General features: G+C 35.9%; 1 protein-coding gene across 1 annotated transcript; it reads left to right on the forward strand.

Annotated features, from left to right (window-relative positions):
• Positions 1-15,075: 15,075 nt before the first annotated feature.
• Positions 15,076-16,014, forward strand: LOC102949492 (olfactory receptor 6C4-like). Its single transcript, XM_007081443.2, has one exon. It carries the CDS (start codon positions 15,076-15,078, stop codon positions 16,012-16,014), a length of 939 nt encoding a protein of 312 aa, XP_007081505.2.
• The last annotated feature ends 4,634 nt before the right edge of the window (positions 16,015-20,648 follow it).

Raw genomic sequence — 20,648 nt, forward strand, 5'->3', positions numbered from 1 at the left:
AAGAATATAAGATTTGCTTTGATTTTGTCAGTATCACTTACTGTGATGGGTGGATCTCAGTGTATCAGTCTGAGTCTCAGCAAGAGATGGATGGTACTTTCAAATTGGAATCATTGAGAGAATATTAATGAGGGGGCTCTTAACAAATTGGGGGATGGAGTTAGATAACTGTCACATAGCTCATAGGTTGGAAATTCCATATCTCTTGCCCTGAAGGGACAAAGAGGAGTATTAACTGGAACCAGGATGATCCTACTACAATAAATAAAAGTCACTCAACAGGAATTCTGGTTTTTAGTAGAGGAAGGCAGCCATCCCAGTCTTATTCCATCCTGACTCTCAAATTTGCCGATTCCTGTTCTTCATCAAACCAAATCTGAGGGGCACCTGTGTGGCTCAGTTGGTTGAGGTCCAACTCTTGATCTGCTCAGGTCATAATCTTGCAGTTTATGAGTTGAAGTCCCACATCTAGCTCTGCACAGCTAGTGCACAGCCTGGTTGGGATTCTCTCTCTCTCTCTCTCTCTCTCTCTCTCTGCCCCTCCACCACTCTTGCTCTCTTGTTCTCTCAAAAGAAATAAATAAACTTAAAAAAAATCTGAGACAGAGGGCAAGAATGTCTATTGGTGCAGTATATAAAGGCCAGCCTTGTGAGGCACAAATCAGAATAGAAAACCATGAAGTGTAAATGAAAATATTCACCACAAACCTCTATACATTCTGCAGCTAATGTGATGCAAATATAATCATGCACTGTGTTTTACTAACTTTTTAAAATATGTATTAAAAGGTAGAGACTTCTGGCTGCCAAGAATTCATGGTTCAAATTGTTTATATGTGTAGCTGTTTTAAATGAAGTTATTTAATAAGATTATTTTCGTATTAACATTTGATGATGTGGGTCTGGACTTTTTTGATCGTTGGCTAAATCATCTATTCATTTTTACTAATTAACGTTTACTTATTAGAATTTAAACAAAAAATACTTGCTGGACACTATAGTAAAACCAAAAGAGTAGTGATAATAATAGACAACATGATCTATCAAGTCACTGTCTTTAATAAATATCTATGCAACAACCCAACAGGTAGATCTTATTATACATTTAATTTTCTAAAAGACATATTGGAATCAGAAAATTTAAGACTCTCGACAAGGCAAAGAGTTGTTGAGAGGTAGCTACAAGAATTTAAATTCAGACCCTTCTGTGTTTGAAATTCAATATGGTAATGTGTTAAAAATCTCTAGTCACATTTTCATCCAGATAGAGCATGATTATAGATGGGATTTTTTTTTTAATTAACACCTTAAATGCCTTCAAACAACTGAGAAGACAAAATGTGACTGGGTCAAATGTAATTTTGGAAACTGTAATATTTCCCAGAGCATAAAGATACATTGGCTTTGAATATGCAACTTATATCTAATAATATCTGTTGCTCCAAGTCTTCATTAGCAATTAGCCTTTTTTTCAAAATTGTATAGACTTGTTTTTAAGCGGTAACCAACCTCCATCATTCTTGGTCAATTTCCAGGAAAAATTTAAATCATCACAAATATGCAACTTGAGATAACTATTTTAATTTAAATGCAATTCCCTGAGATTTGTAGCCATTGACTATATTGGGAGTTTAGGGTAAGAAATCTCAGTTTCTTTAAATCTTTCTCCTTCAATGGCCTTTTAGTTTTTTAAGTTAAATGCATATATCCCAAAATTAATGTTACTAAGTTCAGTGACCATCTGGTAAGACTGTTGCAACGTTTTTCTACTAGTTGTGTGTGACTCATGAGTAGATTGTGAGTTTTTAAAATCAGTTTAGTAGTGCATGTGTATGCATTTAATAAGCTAGCGTAATACAAACTAGAATAGAATAACACAACAATTTATGAAAACAGTCAATGGCAAGTAAATGCTATCTGAGTGTTTGATAGTACTGTTGTGAAAATAACAGAAAATATAGGATCAGATCTCACATGTTAAATGGTATGCTTTAGTTATGCATATATTATGTTTCGAATGAAATGTAAAATTGATTTCTTCTTGTAAGATGCCAGCCAAAATTTTCATAAGTCACTCATCTATTGCATATCTTATATGATTTATAATCCCTGGCTTCTTGAAAGGAATTTATAACACGATTACCATGTTTCATATAGTTTCATTAAAATTGGTGTAAGTCATAAAGCCACAGACTGAGACATTTTTCTCTTCAGGCTTGTCATCCTCAATTTACAGCTTGGTTTTTTCTTTAGAGTTCCAAAAGCCAATTAATAGAGTCATTATTATATCTAGACAGATGATTGAAAGTATTGATTTGATAAGTAATTCACCACGCCCGCCAAAATGCTAAGATTTTCATCACTAATAGTATTCTAGAGTTTTCTTTGGAAAGATATTTTTATCGTTGTCTTTATGGTGATATGATTGACTCTTTTAGTGATAGTGAAAAAACATTTTGTAAAGAGTGTTTCTTACGTTTATAATTCCATAGAGCACTTCTATATATATGTCCCCTTATTGTCATTTATAAGCTTTTCTGAAAATATCTCCTCCAAATGTCTTTCAGTTTGAGTGTCAGAAGATGCCTTCAAAAACCAAACCTGGCACCCCTAAAATAAGAATTGGTTAGTTCAGGGGCACCTGTGGCTCAGTTGGTTAAGCGACCGGCCTAGGCTGGGGTCATGATCTCATGTTTCGTGAGTTTGAGCCCTGGATCGGGCTCTGTGCTAACAGCTCAGAGCCTGGAGCCTGCTTGGGATTCTGTGTCTCCCTTTCTCTCTCTCTGCTCCCCCCACACACTCATTTTCTCTCTCTCTCTCTCTCTCTCTCTCTCTCTCAAAAGAAAATATTAAAAGACAAACAAATTTTAAAAAATTGGTTAGTTCAGTTTATGTATTATCCAATCCTGTCACATGTATGAGAACTGAGGGAAGAAGAATGAGCTATCAACGTGGTTGATATTTAAATATAGCTTAAAAATTCTATCTTGCTTTATTTCAATGACAATCAAGTCAAATTTGTGAATCCAATCCAATGTATAGAATTGCTTTATTTATTTAACATGGAGGAAATAACACTGTCCCAAGGGAGTTTTAAATTTGGTTAGGAGACAAAACTTAAGAGCTTTAGTAAAAATACAATTATGTAACGAAGTCATAAAGCAAAATTCTCAATATACCAAAATCAATGCTACAAAATGCACATACATGCACATTTATAAACTCGTTTTATTAAATAATGTTGATAGTGAGTGCTGTGGATTTTCAGGTAGTAAAGAGAATAAAATGCACTCACAATGTTGATTCATTATGGAATGAAACCCACATATTTGGTAGTCAGATAATCACTATTTTGAATCAAGATCCAATACACAATAGCTATTTATCCTCCATGAAACCTCATCTCTAGCACATATTTGTGGCAAAGTCATGTCAGCTTTCATTGTGCTATTACAATTCGGTACATTCAGAAAGGCGGGAACAGTGATCATTCACTAACTGCTTAGCCTCTGGACTCCTCATTTTTTGAGTCTTAGGGAAGGAAGGCAGAAAACATTTCCCATGGAGGAAATCTGAAGGTCATGTATGTATTTTACCAGACTCCCTTACAGCCAGTTTGTGGGCATGTAAGCTAAGCTCAACTGATAAGATACTGAATTCTGATTTAACAATGCAAAGAAATGGAGACAGTGGGGATCCACCTGAAGCCAGTGGGTCCCAGTGTCCAGGGCCATGGAGACTGCAGTGACAGTGGCAGTTCCCAGTGTCCAGAGATCGATGCAGTATACTTCTCACTATCTTTTCAATATGTTTCCTGGGTAAGTCATGAAAAGTCAGTTTGAGTTTTTTTGGATTCCTTTGTTTTTCTTTGATTTAATGAAGACGTCTAATGGATAGAAAACAAGTCAGGGAACAAGTGTCATCCGACAAAATTAATCTGTAAGTTCCAATCAAAATGGCTCGCTCAGAATGTTATGAAAGGAACATTCTAGATCCAGAAGAAAAAAATACATACACATATGTATATATGGAATATATTGATATGTAGAGACAAAAACCGCCCTTCATCATAAAGAAGAAGTGAATAACTTTATCTATGTGTTTTAAGGGCATCTGGACACAGTGCAAAAATAATTTTAAAATAAGCCTTTGGATGTGACCTTAAAAACTATTTTGACATTTTTAATTTTCAGATTAGTTGGATATATTTTCTTTACCTAAAACAATTGACAGATTTATGGAAAAATGTGTGATAGAAAAAAAAAGATAATTGTGTAATCAATTTTTAGTTGTTAATGTGAACAAAAACCATATGAATAGAGCAAAATCAAATATGTGTTGCTAATATTAGTTTTTAAAACCAAGATGCATACACATCAATGAATAGTTGACCAAGGAGTCAAGAATACTCAATGGAGAAAAGACAGTCACTTCAATAAATTATGTAGGAAAATTGGATATTCACATGTAAATGAAAGAAGACCCTTGTCTGACACCACTCACAAAAATTAACTCAAATTCAAGTTTTAAGTGTAAGACGTGAAACCATAAAACTCATAGATGAAAACAGGGAAAATACTTCTTGACATGGGTCCTAGCAATGACTTCTGGATAGAATGCTTCAAGCAAAAGCAACAAATAAAAAATGAGCAAGTGGGACTGTATCAAAATAGACAGCTTTTGCACAGCAAAAGAAACAATCAGCAAAATGAAAAAAAAATCTATAGAATAGGAGAAAATATTTGCAAATTATATACTTGGTAAGGGATTAATAGCCAAAATATATAAAGAACTCATTCAATTCAGTAGCCTAAAACTCCAAATAATCCAACTTAAAAATGGGCAGAGGACCTGAATAGACATTTTTCCAAAGAAGATATTCACATGGCCAAGAAGTACATGAAAAGGTGCTAAAAGTCACTAATCATCAGGGAAATGCAAATTCAAATCACAATGAGATAGCACCTTGGACTTGTTAGAGTGGCTATCATCAAGAAAGAGAAGAGATACCAAATACTGTAGAGGATGTGGATAAAAGGGAACCCTCGTGCACTGCTGTGGAAATGTAAATTGGAACGGCCACTATGGAACACAGTATGAAGTTTCCTCAAAAAAATTAAAAGGAGAACCACCATATGACCTAGCAATTCCACTTCTGGATAGATATCCAAAGGAAATGAAATCACTGTGTGAAAGAGATATATGCATTCCCATGTTCACTGCAGCATTACTTACAATAGCCAGGATGTGGAAACAATTGAAGGATCCATGACAAATGCATGGAAAAAGAAAATGTGTGTGTATATGTATGTGTGTGTGTGTGTACATGTATATGCAATGGAATGCTATGCGTCCATAAAAAAGAAGGAAGTCCTGCCATTTGTGATAACATGGATGGACCTTGAGAACATTATGCTAAGTAAAATATGTCAGGCAGGTAAAGACAAACGCTGCCTGAAATCACTTATATTTGAAATCTAACAAATGCTCAGAGAAAAAGAGATGATGCTTGTTGTTAGCAGAGGCAGGGGGTAGGGGTTGGAAATAGGCAAAGGGGATCAAAAGGTGTGAACTTCCAGTGATAAGATGAATAAGCACTGGAGATGCAATGTGCAGCAACTAGACTGCCGTTCATTTCGCAGTATGGAAAATTTGAGAGTTGCTAAGCAGGTAGAGCCTAAAATGTCTCATCATAAGGACAAAAAATTGTAACTGTATGAGGTGATTGATGTTAACCGAATCTGTTGTGGTAATCATTGTGTCATATATGTATGTCAAGACATTATTCTGTATACCTTAAACTTATATGGTGGTATATGTCAATTATATCTCGATAAAATGGGGAAAGGTAAAACTAGTGAAAGTTGAAAATAGAAATAAAAGCCTAGATGTCATTGCTGATTCTTTCATTAACTATCTTGTTGACCTTGGTCAAGACAGAAACTCTTCGAAACTCACTTTGATCCTCTATAAAGGAGCAAGTTCTAAAATCGTGTGAAATAAAAATTTGACAACAATAAAGAGTAATGTATGGCTTATAAACGGCAAAGTGGTCGGAGATAGGGTAAAAACGTTCATGGATCAATTTGCAAAAGGAACTTAACTTTAAGTTGAAAAAGAAGCATGCCTTGTGTTTGACCAGATACCACAGGGAAGGCCAAAAAGAAAGTGAGGGAAGCTTTTCTAATGCTAGTTGACTTTTTCTCTATTTCTTATATACTTGTCTATAGATTGGGCTTTTCTATATTTTATGAATTTATAGGCTTATGTTTTTTTTTTTATTTTTTTTTTAACGTTTATTTACTTTTGAGACAGAGAGAGACAGAGCATGAATGGGGGAGGGTCAGAGAGAGAGAGGGAGACACAGAATCTGAAACAGGCTCCAGGCTCTGAGCTGTCAGCACAGAGCCCGATGCGGGGCTCGAACTCACGAACCGTGAGATCATGACCTGAGCCGAAGTCGGCCGCTTAACCGACTGAGCCACCCAGGCGCCTCTATAGGCTTATGTTTTTAATGGTAATCAGGATACTTGATATCTCTTCAGCATATTCCACACAATATATATCATCACTGTTGTGAAACGAATTCTGTCCCCCACAGAGGTAGGTTGAAGTACTAAAAGTGGGTATGTGTGAATGTGACTTTATTTGGAATAGGGCATTTACATGTGTAATCAGGTGAACATAGAGTTATACTAGATTGGAGTGGGCCCTAAATCCAATGACTATTGTCATTATTTAAGGAGAGATTAAGAGACACAAAGATACACAGATCCACAGGGCCAACAGCCATGTAAAGACGGAGACAGAAGCTGGAGAGATCTCGCCAGGGGTACCAAGGACTGTTGGCCACCACCAGAAGCTAGAAGAAACACATGTTCCTCAGAGCCACCAGATCTGGCCTCCTGAATTGTGAAAGAATACATTTCTGTTGTTTTAAGCCACCGGGTTTGTAATTTGTTATGGCAGCCCTGGGAGACCAATATGGTCACAACGGCTTTTAAAGTGATTAGGATAATGAAGCGCAGAGCAGAAAAAAAAGAAAAAAAAAAAAAAAAGAAAGTGATTAGGTGATTCTTCATGAGCTGGTGTGGTGGATGGATAGGAAAATGACCATGTCTTTTGCTATGTGACTCCACAGTCCACTCAGCAGGAAAATGTCTGCTTCTCATCCTTTGAATCTAGCCTAGACCTGTGACTTGCTTTTGCAAAGAGATGTGACAGAAGGAATGTTGTGACAACTCAGAGTGTCAGTATCAAGAAGCCAAGCATGCATTCCTCTCTCTCTCTCCCTCTCTCTCTCTTGCACCCGCACAATTCTCATGAGAGCAAACCAAGGCTAGTCTGCTGGGACAGACATCTATTGAAGTAGAACTGATTCATCTCTACCGAAGCCATCCTAGACTAGCTTAGAGCCAATTGATTCCCCAGGAAGTGGGAGAACCCAGTCCATATCAGCAGAACTGCCTAGCTGAACCAGAGACTCATGAACAGTAATAATGCTTGTTGTTTTCAGACACTAAATTTCAGGGAGCTTTGTTATGTAGAAATGGCAAAGTGATAAAAGATTCATGACTAATTCCAGACAATCCCTTGACTCTACATTTTTCCCAGTATAAAGCATGGTGCAGAGAAGTTGTCAATGTTAACCATGTATTGCATCCAGTTTCTCCTACTTGCCTTTCTATTTACCCACGTGATTTATTGAAATCTCTCTGCATTCATTTGTCTGTCTCTCCATTCTCAATATTCCAATATTGTTTTCTATCCTCTTCTTGGAATCTTTTACCTGGCTTAGATTTCCATTTGCCTTTTGGATCTCATCACTACATTGATCTCAGCATGAACTCTGGCTGGAGTTAGAACATACTGCCCCTAGATACCACAGCTCTCAGTATAGTCCCTATAAATTATCTGTTAGAACATAAAGCACCCATTTAGTCACTGAGGTGTATAATGAAAAATTGATTAAGCATAGCTATAAATAACATAGGCTATATGCTATATTTAACATCTACAGAAAAAATGGTAATGCCACGATGTTGGGTATTTGTGGAAAACATGCAAAGGAAACAGAATATCTGAATACCTTTATGCTTTTAATGCTTAACTGGAGAACTTAGAGTTGGCAGTTGGTAAAAATAGGCCCTTTCTTTCTTCTTCTTTGGAATAATGCTCACACAGTTGCAAAACTGATAAATTCTTTCCCAGCGAACTGATCTTCTATGTGAGAGTGTAGGGTGGGTTGCAAGGCAAGGATTAAAAGGGGTATGAGACAATTTTAGGGTTATCTTGACTGTGGTGAAGTCTTCATAGGTTTATGACAGATCTCAAAATTATCAAACTGTATACTTTAAACATGTGAAATTTATTACAAATCAATTATGTCTCAATAAAATGGAGTATGTCATTTAGACACTTAATTTGGCTTAAATAAATCCTCAACAAATATTTACTCAGCAAAGGTATCATGCTATTTCCTTCCTGCAGGGAATACATATCTATATATCTATATAGATATTGGCGCATGCACGTGCACGCGTGCACGCACACACACACACACACACACACCCCAATATATCATAAAATGGTTGTTGCCAAAAACTTGCTTAAGCATATAGAGAAGTTAGCACATCATTTCTCATATAAGTCATTACAAGGAATATGAGTGTTGAAGCAGAGTTTTATACAGCAAAGTATTTCAATGAAAGACATATTTGAGAAATGGTTGGCAGCACCCATATGGCTTACATTAAAAGAAAGGGCAAAGAGAATATAAAAAGATGAGTTATCATTAAAGCATTGGAGGGATTCAGTAGTTACTTCACAAGGCTAGATTAAGTGCTAAAGAAGTTGTACGAAGAGATAATATATCAAAGGATGAAAGCATTGTATTTATGCGTATATGAGTCAAAGAGGGGTTTCAGAGTGAAATTGGCCTGCTTTCCTGAGAAAATATTGGAATCATTAACATTACTATGTGTGTGACAGTGTGGGTGTCAGGCAAACAATTAGTGGCTATCTGGAAGAAGTTCACATTGCATACAATATTTTTTTTAATTCATTTACTTTGAGAGGGAGAGAGAGAGAGAGAGAGAGGAAGGGACAGAGATGGAGAGAGAGAATATCCCAATCAGGTTCCTCACTGTCAGCGCAGAGCCCGATGAAGAGCTCAAACTCACGAACTGTGAGATCATGACCTGAGCCAAAATCAAAAGTCGGATGCCTTAACCACTGAACCACGCAGCCACCCCTACAATTTTTTTTCTTATTTCCATTTTGCACAAAAAAGGCTTTTATTGATTAAAATCATTTTGAGGCATGGGTATATTTAGCATATACACATGTTCTATCAATCTACCTATCTACATCTTTAATTTTCTGTTATCTTTATATATATATGTATATATATATATGTATATATATATACATATATATGTATATATATATACATATATGTATATATATATGTATGTATATATATATATACACACACACACATACACACACACACATACATACACATATATGTGTGTGTATGTAAACTGAATGTATATTATAAAATTTTTATTTTGTACATTTATTTTATACAGTGCTTATTTTATACATCTGATTTTTTAATTATGTAAAAAAATGTTTAATGTTTATTTCTTTTTGAGAGAGAATGAGAGAGAGAGGTGTGGGGGGAGGAGCAGATAGAGAGGGAGACACAGAATCCAAAGCAGGCTCCAGGCTCCAAGCTGTCAGAACAGAGCCCTACACTGGGCTCGAACTCACGAGCTGCGAGATGATGACCTGAACTGAAGTCAGACACTTAACTGACTAGCCACCCAGGCGCCCCATCTGATTTTTTTTAACATAAGATTGGTTGGACATTTTTCTCATCAATAAATTGACTTTATACTGAAGGTTTGCACATGTGAATTGGAGATTAGAAGAACCGTCTGCATAATTTTTGACTGGAATTCTGTACAATTTTTAATTTTTTTAAAGATTTTTAAAAATGTTTTTTTTATTTATTTTGAGAGAGACAGAGAGAGAGAGCATGAGTGAAGGAGGGGCAGAGACAGATTGAGAGAGACAGAGAGAGAGAGAGAGAGAGAGAGAATCCCAAGCAGGCCCCACACTGTCAGCACAAACCCCCACGGGGGGCTTGATCTCACAAACTGTGAGATCATGACCTGAGCAGAAATCAAGAGTCAGATCCTTAACTGACTGAGCCACGCAGGCGCCCCTATATAACTTTAAAACATAAGATCAAGTTAGGAAAAGAATTGTAAAGGTGACATTTTATTTAATTGTGCAATCTTGGGGCCCCTGGATGGCTCAGTGGGTTAAGCATAGGACTTCAGCTCAGGTAATGATCTGGCAGTCATGAGTTCGAGCCCCATATTGGGCTCTGTGGGGACAGCTCAGAGCCTGGAGCCTGCTTTGGATTCTGGGTCTACCTCTCTCTCTCTGCCCCTCCCCCACTCACACTCTATCTCTCTCTCTCAGAAAAAAAAAAGAATAAATAAAAACATTAAAAAGTGTTAATTGTGCAATCTTAACATTCCATTTTTTTGTGTGTTTTCTTTGCCTGAAAAATTGTTAACTATTTGGTCTGTGATATTTGCATGTGTATCCTCATCATTTAATCAGAAATATTAATCATGATTAGCTTTCAGGAAGAACTACAAATTTCCTTTAATGTGATCCACTGTATGTTACAGTGAAATCTATTTCCTTAACTGAACTCTTAGGATGGCCTTTCAGATCAGTTTATTTGAAATATTTAATACAAATCAAATACTTATATGAAGTCTGTTAAAACTTTTGATGTGTCAATCATATCTTTTTCTGTATTAAGTAACTTTGGAGAAAAGGAATTGTTGTTTCAAAGACATTGGATCCCTTATAATAGATGAAGGCAAATGATATGTTGGGATAGCTCAAGCCTATGGAAAATTGCTTGTGGTGTGAGGAACAACAAAAAATCTACTGGGCATAAAATATCAAGCCAGTTAAGGTGTTAGACAGTGATTGAGTAGTGGGCATCTTGGATAGTATAATCAGGAAGCTTCCCCTTATAATCACTAAGCTTCTGATAGTATAATCAGAATGCCCCAATTCTGAGATCTCAGGGACAAGAGGGTGCTAGTCAGGTAATGTCTGGAGAAAGAACATCACAGAAAGATGCAACAGCCATTGCAAAGGCTTTGAGTTGACCACGGGCCTGGATGACAAAGGAATAGCAAGATATCCATTCACATAGACCAAAATGAGTAAGAAAAATAGGGAGATAATTCTAAGAGCAAGGGAATGGCAAGGAAGACTTGGCAGGGGGTTTCAATCTGCTTACATACTTTGTTTCTTCTTTTTACCCGCTAATTTGACAGATCTTTGTTGGGACAAAAAGCCAGGCATTCCTCAGCATTCTGAAGCAGTCAAATTCTGGTGACCCAGGGACCATTTCCCAATGGGTCCCAAGCCTTTATATTCTCTGATTTAGCCATGGAAGGAGCTGATTTGAAACTAAGGCAGAAGTGATTCACCGGTTTGAGGTAGGAGAGGGTTGGTGATGGCTGCATTTAACTAGACACGTACAGTCTATTGATTTGCTGTCTACCTTTCATTTTGCTTGTTGATACAACTGCATATACATTCTTTTTAAGCAATATTTTTATTGATTTAAACAGATACAGCTAAAAAAAATTAAAATATGACAGTTTTGGGGGCGCCTGGGTGGCTCAGTCGGTTGGGCGACCGACTTTGGCTCAGGTCATGATCTCACAGTTTGTGAGTTCCAGCCCCGCATTGGGCTCTGTGCTGACAGCTCAGAGCCTGGAGCCTGCTTCGGATTCTGTGTCTCCCTCTCTCTCTGCCCTTCCCCCACTCATGCTCTGTCTCTCTCTGTCTCAGAAATAAATAAACATTAAAAAAATTTAAATATGACAGTTTAGCATATACACATACATTCAGCAGAAAATGTTACACCATACTCACAGAATTAGAGCTTAAAGGAAATCAAATCACACTTTCTTCTGTTTTTCCACTAAGCCCTCTCCTACTTCCCACGGACTCAAGTTTCTGAACTTTCCTCCTAAATGCTTCATAAACTAGCAAACAGGTCCACCACAGAAGGAGACAGAGGCTAAACATGACACTTACATACAATTAATTGTAGAAATGATTTCACTTTGGAGAAGACATTCATAACTAACTTTATCTCAAAATTTTAGGGAAAGCTCTTCCACATCTTTTCAACTACAAATAAACCTCTTAAAAAAATCACTGTACCAGCAGTAAGTCTTTGAGTAAATATATATATTTTTTGCCAGATAAATCTTGTTTGGGTCAAGTATTTATTATTTGATCATATATACATAGGACTATGTATATATCACATATGGTATATATACAATTTTTCTGTAAATAGCATGAATCTTTATTATAAAGGAGTATCATCTTTTATTTTGCTGACAGAAATGTTTGATATAAATTTTTCTTTTTATATACAAATTCTCATTTTGTTCATCTTTTATTTGATAGATGACGAGGCCACTTAGTAGTAATTAAATGGTTTCACACTCATTTTTGAGCACTCACTCATTAATCCAATGAAGTGTTTCTATTATGTGGGAATAATGTACAAAGTTTTCACTTTGTAAAAAAACTGATTACTTACACAATGGAAATTTCAGAATATTAATGTTCCTTAGCAAATACACTTGCTTGAATACTGTTAGAAAATAAGTCTTAATTAATAGTTAGGATCTAAAACGGGAAGCTTAACATCCATGTCTCCAAATTTTCTGACACATTAGCTATTTTCATGTAGACACAGAAAATCATTACCAATCGTTCAAATCCCCAAGATTTATTTCAACTAGTTTGGCAATATTACAGTCTAATGAGCTATGTTGCCATGGTAGAATAGGTGTGCCCTAATATTCTCTGCATATAAAATATTTTTGCAAAACTCATTATTTGTGTGCACATTTTTAATTACCTATATTCACTTATTTGTACCCATTAGAAAGTAATCAACATAATTCATGAAGCCATAGAAAGCCATTGTTTCAACTAACACTGAAATTTATGTTATTGGTGTATTAATCTAATTATCAATAACATAACTGAACTTTCAATAACACCTATAGGTGTGTAGCATATTATAACTTTTAAATTTGTTAATATGGAAGTATTTAACACAAAAGACAATTATCTACAAAAGTGCAAACTGATTAAAGTTGTGTTAGGAGCACTAAAATTTTCCATATAATTCTAGACAATCAGCCTTCCTAAGTTGGCAAAACTCTTCTTTTGTCCGTATTAAATACTTCTGGAATTTTTACCTTCATAGAAATATATAATGTGTGACTATTACTAACTCATTACATGGTGTAATATAAAAATTATCAACCTATGTAAAACAGTTGTTAAAATGAAAATAATTTTATAATTTTTTGAGTAGAGAAAAGAATTCTCAGTAATATTTCTTTGTGTCTGATGATGAAAAATACTAAAAGATAATTCTGAGGAGCTATATGCATAAGCTTCGGTGGAATTTTTATACGTATAGTAACTATAGCATTTAAGAAAACAGGGCTATGAATCTAAAGAAGTCAAAAAATTGATGAATCACTGAATTCTCCTCCTGAAACCAATATACTGCACTGTATGCTAACTAAATCAAATTTAAATTAAAAAAAATTAAAAATCATGAATGTAAGTAATTTTATAGAAAAGGAGCTAATAAACCTTACATTCGCTTATTACTTCAAACAAATTTACGTTAAAGTTTTTACCAAATCTGTACAATTTTCTCATCTCTCTATAAAAGATATGGGAGAAATAAGAGCCTATTCTTTGAGCAATAGATTTGTGTTAAAGTTGTACAGACAAAGTGTACGTACTTGATATAACTGGAAAATAACTGGGCTTTATGACCAAGTGTTCTTTTGGTAAATTTTAATACAGAAGGGGAAGAAAGAGTTATTATTGATTGCAATTGTTAAAGTTGTACGAAGAGTTGAATTTGAACGGATAATTAAGGAACTGTAATATGCTGAAAACTCACACAATTCTCACAATTAGTGAGATTATTTTAATTTAATGCTTCCCCAAGTACTGACTAGTCCATATATCTATATTAAATTGTGATAGCATTAAACACCTTTATTTAACATCTCTTTAATTTCAAGACAGAGAGAGACAGAGTGCGAGCGGGGGAGGGGCAGAGAGAGAGGGAGACAGAATCCTAAGCAGGCTCAAAGCTCCAAGCTGTCAGCACAGACCTTCATGCAGGGCTCAAACCCATGAACTGTGAGATCATGAGCCGAGCCAAAGTCAGATGCTTAACCCACTGAGCCACCCAGGCGCCCCTATGTGACAGCATTTTATTAGATCTTTGCCGTGACCCAGGAACTATAAGTAATATGAATTGCAAACACTTTATTAAGAATTAAGAGAAGAGTCAATCCAGGCTTAGAGCTTCAGCAGATACAGAGAATCATTATTCAAAATGAGAAAACAGAAATAAAGAAGAAAAAATACAGAACAGCAAAATGAAGAAAACAGCCAAGTTCAATTTTATTCCTATAGTTCATACCTTCATTTGTATTTACTTTGTTGGCTAATAAGCTGAGAGTTAAAAGGCTAATTTAAGAAATTTATTTAATTCAAATAACCCTACTCTAAATTTGTTTTAGATTTGTCTATATATATGTGACAGACAGCATCTAATAACTTAGAGAGGAAAATCAAAATAGATTCAGAAGGCAAATATAAATGAAAATGAATTGAAAAGTGATGAGAAATGAATATGAATACAACTTAGGAGAACTAATTGAGTATGAGCCTAAGAAGGAGGAACTTTGTTAATTGTGAAGTAAAATAAGAAAACGTGTTAACATTTCCTTAAAAGATATGTCATTTTTAAAACGAGGGCTAGAGAAGGATTCAGAGTTTTAAGGTTTCCCTCCATTTTTTTTTACCTGGATTTTATATTTCAATAAAAATCTGGAACCTTTCATTTTATTCCAACCTTTGTCATTATTATAGTTTTCTCTCTTAATTTGCGTGAAGTTAGTGATGGGCAACCAGACATCAGTGATAGAGTTCATTCTTCTTGGACTGACAGCTGACACTGAGCTTCAGGCTGTGCTTTTCCTTTTTCTGCTGCTAACTTACGTCTTAAGCATCCTGGGAAACTTGACCATCATCATTCTGACCACGCTGGATTATCGCCTCCAGACTCCTATGTATTTCTTCCTCCGGAATTTTTCCATTCTGGAAATATCTTTTACCTCTGTCTTTGTTCCCAAAATGCTAGTCAATATTGGAACTGGAGACAGGACTATCTCCTTTGCTGCTTGTTTCGCTCAGTATTTTTTTGCCATCCTTCTGGGAGCAACCGAGTTTTATCTTTTAGCTGCCATGTCCTTTGACCGCTACGTTGCCATTTGCAAACCCCTACATTATACAACTGTAATGAGCAGGAGACTCTGCATTCAACTTGTCTTGTGTTCCTGGTTCTCTGGTTTTTTGGTTGTCATTGGGCCTCATATAATGACTCTCCAGCTGCCTTTCTGTGCATCCAACATCATCAATCATTACTGCTGTGACTATACCGTACTGTTGCATCTAGCTTGTTCAGACACACATTTCATAGAAGTGATGGAGTTCATCTTGGCTGCAGTTACCCTCATCTTCACCTTGGTGCTAGTGATCCTTTCCTACACCTACATTATCAGGACAATTCTGAGAATCCCCTCTGTTCAACAGAGAAAAAAAGCTTTTTCTACATGTTCCTCTCATATGATTGTGGTCTCACTTTCTTATGGAAGTTGTATCTTTATGTACATAAATCCTTCTGTTAAGGATGCAGAAACATTTAATAAGGGTGTGGCTGTTCTAAATACGTCAGTTGCCCCTCTGTTGAACCCTTTCATCTATAGCCTCAGGAATAAGCAAGTGAAAATAGCCTTCAGAGATATGGTCAGCAAAGTAACAGTGTTTTCAAGAAAATAAAGCTGAGGCTCATAATAATAATAAATACTAAATAATGAATAAATGTTTGTAGATGTATATTATTGTATATTACAGTGTTTTCTATAATATGCCATCAATAGTCCTACCTGAACACCAAAACAGTAAAACTATCTATTTAATGAAGCCTATTTTAACATGACTTTATTTCTTAAAAGTTTTAAAGGCCTGTGAGCGTATATATGTGTGTGTATCTTCTAATGCTTTCATGCTATTTTTCCTTATTTGTACCTCACTTTTAAGGAAAGGATTTGGGAGAAAGTTAGAATTGGGAGTATGAATTCTAATTGTTAGTTTTTTACAACTGAACTTTTCTTATCCACTCCCACGTGGTGTCCCATCTCTATACTTGGAAATTGAATCATTAAATATACACCCAGAAGAAATCGACTTTAGTTTGTAAGTAATGGCTTAAATAATACGTCAGTTAATTAACATAAAGTTGGTTATTTTGTAATTATACTATTCAGATTTAAGTTTAGTGTTTCCACAATAATCACTTACTGAAACACTAGGCTACTCAATGTTTGGGGTAAGAAAGATAGATGTAAAGAAGAGAAAATCAATATCTACTTATTTTCAAACTGATAGGAAAATAGTAATGATTTATACACACATTAAACACTGAGTGAATCCACAAAAGAGGGAAAGGGACGATTCAAATTTCAGTTACTTAGCCATATATCATTATAGCAAATTCATACAAATTAATGTGCCTAGTCATTGTTCTGGTTCCGTTTCACAAGAATATGAAATAAAATTATATGAACAGCATATATGATGTTAACAATTTTATAAGCTGAAATCATCTTCTTTCTAAGTTGATGCTAAACTTTAAATTTTATAATCTGATGTCCTCAGGCAGGGTGTCCATCACAAGCCGATATTTTCTAAACATTTCTTATCCATATTACTTTTTTTCAGAAAGCCTGGGCCAGACCCATAGTACGGGTAATTTTAAAATTTAAAGAAGCTATGCATGTTTCTTTCAATGTACTGATGAAGAAAACGGGGCCCTAGAGGTTATCAACAAAATACTTTTTATTAAAGCAAATTGTTAAATTTGTACTCTTGAATCTTGACTCATCCATCTAATAATGGAGAATCTACTAAGTAGCAGAGATACTAAGAGTGCCCTGGGACACCAAGGGGGAGAAAGATGATTGAAAATGTAGCACCTGTTAGTTTCGTCTGAAAAGTCACCTAAATTCCTGACATGTAGTTGTTGGCAAGTGAGGAAGTTTGAAACTTAGCTATTCAGATTGACGAGTAACTGACTCGTTAGTTCACTCAAGACTTTGTTGTTTCTACATCATCAGTAGTACATCAATCATAGTCATCCAAAACATTATCTCGTGTTATGGTGGTTGCTCAATTTCAAAAGACAGATCAAACAATGCTATGTGGTGGAACACTTTTTTGACAGAGGTAATTACTTTTAAAATACGTAAAATTCTGTTACCCCCATTTCATTAAAATATAAAACTAAATCAGCCAACCAAACAACCACAAATCTGGGAACATTATGCTGAAGTTGCTGAACATGTGCAGAAGATAGAAAAACAAACAAACAAACAAACAAACAAACAAACAAAACAGCAGTCAATTAGAAAACAGGGTGGGGGAGTCCTAGGACATCCAGAGGAATAATAAGAGGGAATCATTATTGAGTCTCTTAGTTCAATTAGAATCCGAGTTGAGTTCAGGCTGGGTTGCAGGTTTTGTTGCTATTCTGTTTTGTTTTGTTTTGTTTTCCTTTGTTTTGTTTCCTTATTTTGCTTAATTTTACAATTTTATGGAGTTATAATTCGTGCGCAATAAAGTGGGACCAATAAAGTTTGTAACTTGAGGTTTGACACATGTATACATTTGTGAAACCATTACCTAAATCAAGAGATTGAACTTCGTTCCTTTAGGCACTCTGGCAATACATGTCTGCAGTCTTCGTAATGTTTCCACTTGGCTAGGCTGAACTATTGCCCTCGGATTTCCCTTTCCTGTTTATTTCCTGTTTTAGTGGCCCACCAGAGAGATTATTTGGGATATTTGGAGAACGGAGTGAAGCAGAAGGCATTCTGTGGCTCACAGAGGTTGTTGTTTAACTGCTGGTTTATTTTGTTGTAGGGCACAGCTGCCATGCTTGCAATCTTTCCATTTTCACCTGGATTGCTTTTCATCTTCTCCAACACCAGATCTGGGTATCTCTGTTTAACTCCATGGCAAAGCGCCCAAGCTTTTTGTAGGATACCAGTAAATGTGAGCTGAGAGGCAACAAGAGCTAACACAGGTTTCAGTTCCTTCTCATGTGATTCTGCCCATGCACAGACTTTACATCCTTCACAAAAATGAACTTAACATGGATTGTGGACCTATGTATACAAGGCGAATCTCTAAAACTCTGAAAGAAATAGCACAGAGAAAACCTAGATGACTCTGAGTTTACCAATGATCTTTTTTTTTTAATTTTTAATGTTTATATTTGAGAGACAGAGAGAGAGAGAGTGAGAGAGAAAGAGAGAAAGACATTGCATGAGCAGGGGAGGGGAAGAGAGAGACAGAGACAGAATCTGAAGCTGGCTCCAGGCCCTGAGCTGTCAGCACAGAGCTGAATGCAGTGCTCATAACCACAAACCGTGAGAGCATGACCTGAGCCCAAGTTGGAAGCTCAACCAACTGAGCCCCTCAGATGCCCTGGCAAAGATCTTTTAGATACCGCATGGAAGGCACGATCCATGAAATGGATGATGGATAAGCTGGACTTCATTAAAATTTATCAAAGCTTATCAATAATGAATAAATTTCATAGCGACTATTATTGTGTGGCTTCTCTGTGTCAGGACATGAGTGACGTGATTTTTACTAATGTTTTACCCGTTTAATCACCACTACCTATAAACATAATCAAACAGAAAATAATTTGTTCTTCTGTTTTTGCATTATGATTAACATATTAGAAACGAGTATATTTTGACCAAAATTCCATAGATAAAATCTCAAAATCTCATTTATGTTTATTATAAAGATGATGTTTTGTATTGGAAGATACATAAAGGAGTTTCTGAAGTCCTTGTAGACAATGAGCCTCATGTCCAAAAACCAGTAGCAGTAAGAAACAAAAGGAACATGAAAGTATTGTGCAGCCCACTAGAAAGGTTGATTTTCTTTTATTTTTCTTCCAAGTTTTTATTTAAATTCAAGTTAGCTAACATACAGTGTAATATTAGTTTCACATGTAGGATTGACTGATTTATCACATACCACACCCTGTGCTCATACCTCTGCCCACCCCGCCCCCCAACCCTGCCGCAACCCTCAGTTTGTTGTCTATAGAGTCTGTATTATGGTTTGCCTCTCTTTTTTTTTTCTTCCCTATGCTCATCTGTTTTGTTTCTCAAATTCCACATATGAGTGAAATCATATGGTATTTGTCTTTCTCAGACTGACTTATATTGCTTAGCATAATACACTCTAGCTTCATCCATGTCCTTGCAAATGGCAAGATTCCATTCTTTTTTTTTTAAATGTTTATTTATTTATTTTGAGAGAGATAGAGAGATAGACAGCAAGCGGGAGAGGGACAGAGAGAGAGGAGACAAAGAATCCCAAGCAGGCTCTGTACCATCAGCACAGAGCCTGATGTGGGGCTCAAACCCACAAACTATGAGATCTGGACCCAAGCTGAAAGAGTTGGATGCTTAACCAGCTGAGCCACCCAGGTGCCCCAAGATTTCATTCCTTTTGATGGCTGAGTAATATTCCATCATATATATGTATACCACATCTTCTTTATCCTTTCATCAGTTGATGGACATTTGGACTATTTCTAGAATTTGGTTAATGATGATAATTCTGCTGTAAACATCAGGGTGCATGTACCCTTTTGAATCAGTATTTTTGTATCCTTTGAGTAAATACCTAGTGTGCAATTCCTGAGTCATAAGATAGTTCTATTTTTAAATTTTTGAAGAAATCCTATAATTTTCCAAGTGGTTTAGTTTGTATTCCAATCAACAGTGTAAGAGGGCTCCCCTTTCTCCACATTCTCACCAACATCCGTTGTTTCCTGTGTTGTTAATTTTAGCCATTATGACAGGTACAAGGAGGTAACTCAACGTCATTTTCATTTGTATTCCCTAATGAGTGATGTTTTCATGCATGTTTTGGCCATCTGGATGTCTTTGGAAAAATGTCTATACTTGTCTTCTGTCCATTTCTTAGCTGGATTGTTTGTTTTTTGGGTGTTGAGTTTGATAGGTTCTTTATAGATTTTGGATACTAACCCTTTATCTGATATGACCTTTGTAAATATCATTTCCCATTCCACAGGCTGCCTTTTAGTTTTGTTGACTGCTTCTTTCACTGTGCAGAAGTTTTTATCTTGATGAAGTATGAATAGTTCATGTTTGTATTTGTTTCCTTTGCCTCAGGAGAATGTCTAGTAAGAAGTTGCTGCTGCATCTGAGGCCAAGGGGTTGCTGCCTGTATTCCCCTCGAGGATTTTGATGGTTTCCTGATGCACATTTAGGTCTTTCATCCATTTTGAATGTATTTTTGTGTATGGCATAAGAAAGTATTCCAGTCTCATTCTTCTGAATATTGCTGTCAAGTTTTTCCAA

This window comes from Panthera tigris, chromosome B4 (genome assembly GCF_018350195.1).
Source record: "Panthera tigris isolate Pti1 chromosome B4, P.tigris_Pti1_mat1.1, whole genome shotgun sequence".
Lineage (NCBI taxonomy): Eukaryota > Metazoa > Chordata > Mammalia > Carnivora > Felidae > Panthera > Panthera tigris.

Excerpts from the sequence above, each read along its gene's own strand:
- LOC102949492 (XM_007081443.2), top strand. The coding sequence starts at position 15,076 with ATGGGCAACCAGACATCAGTGATAGAGTTCATTCTTCTTGGACTGACA.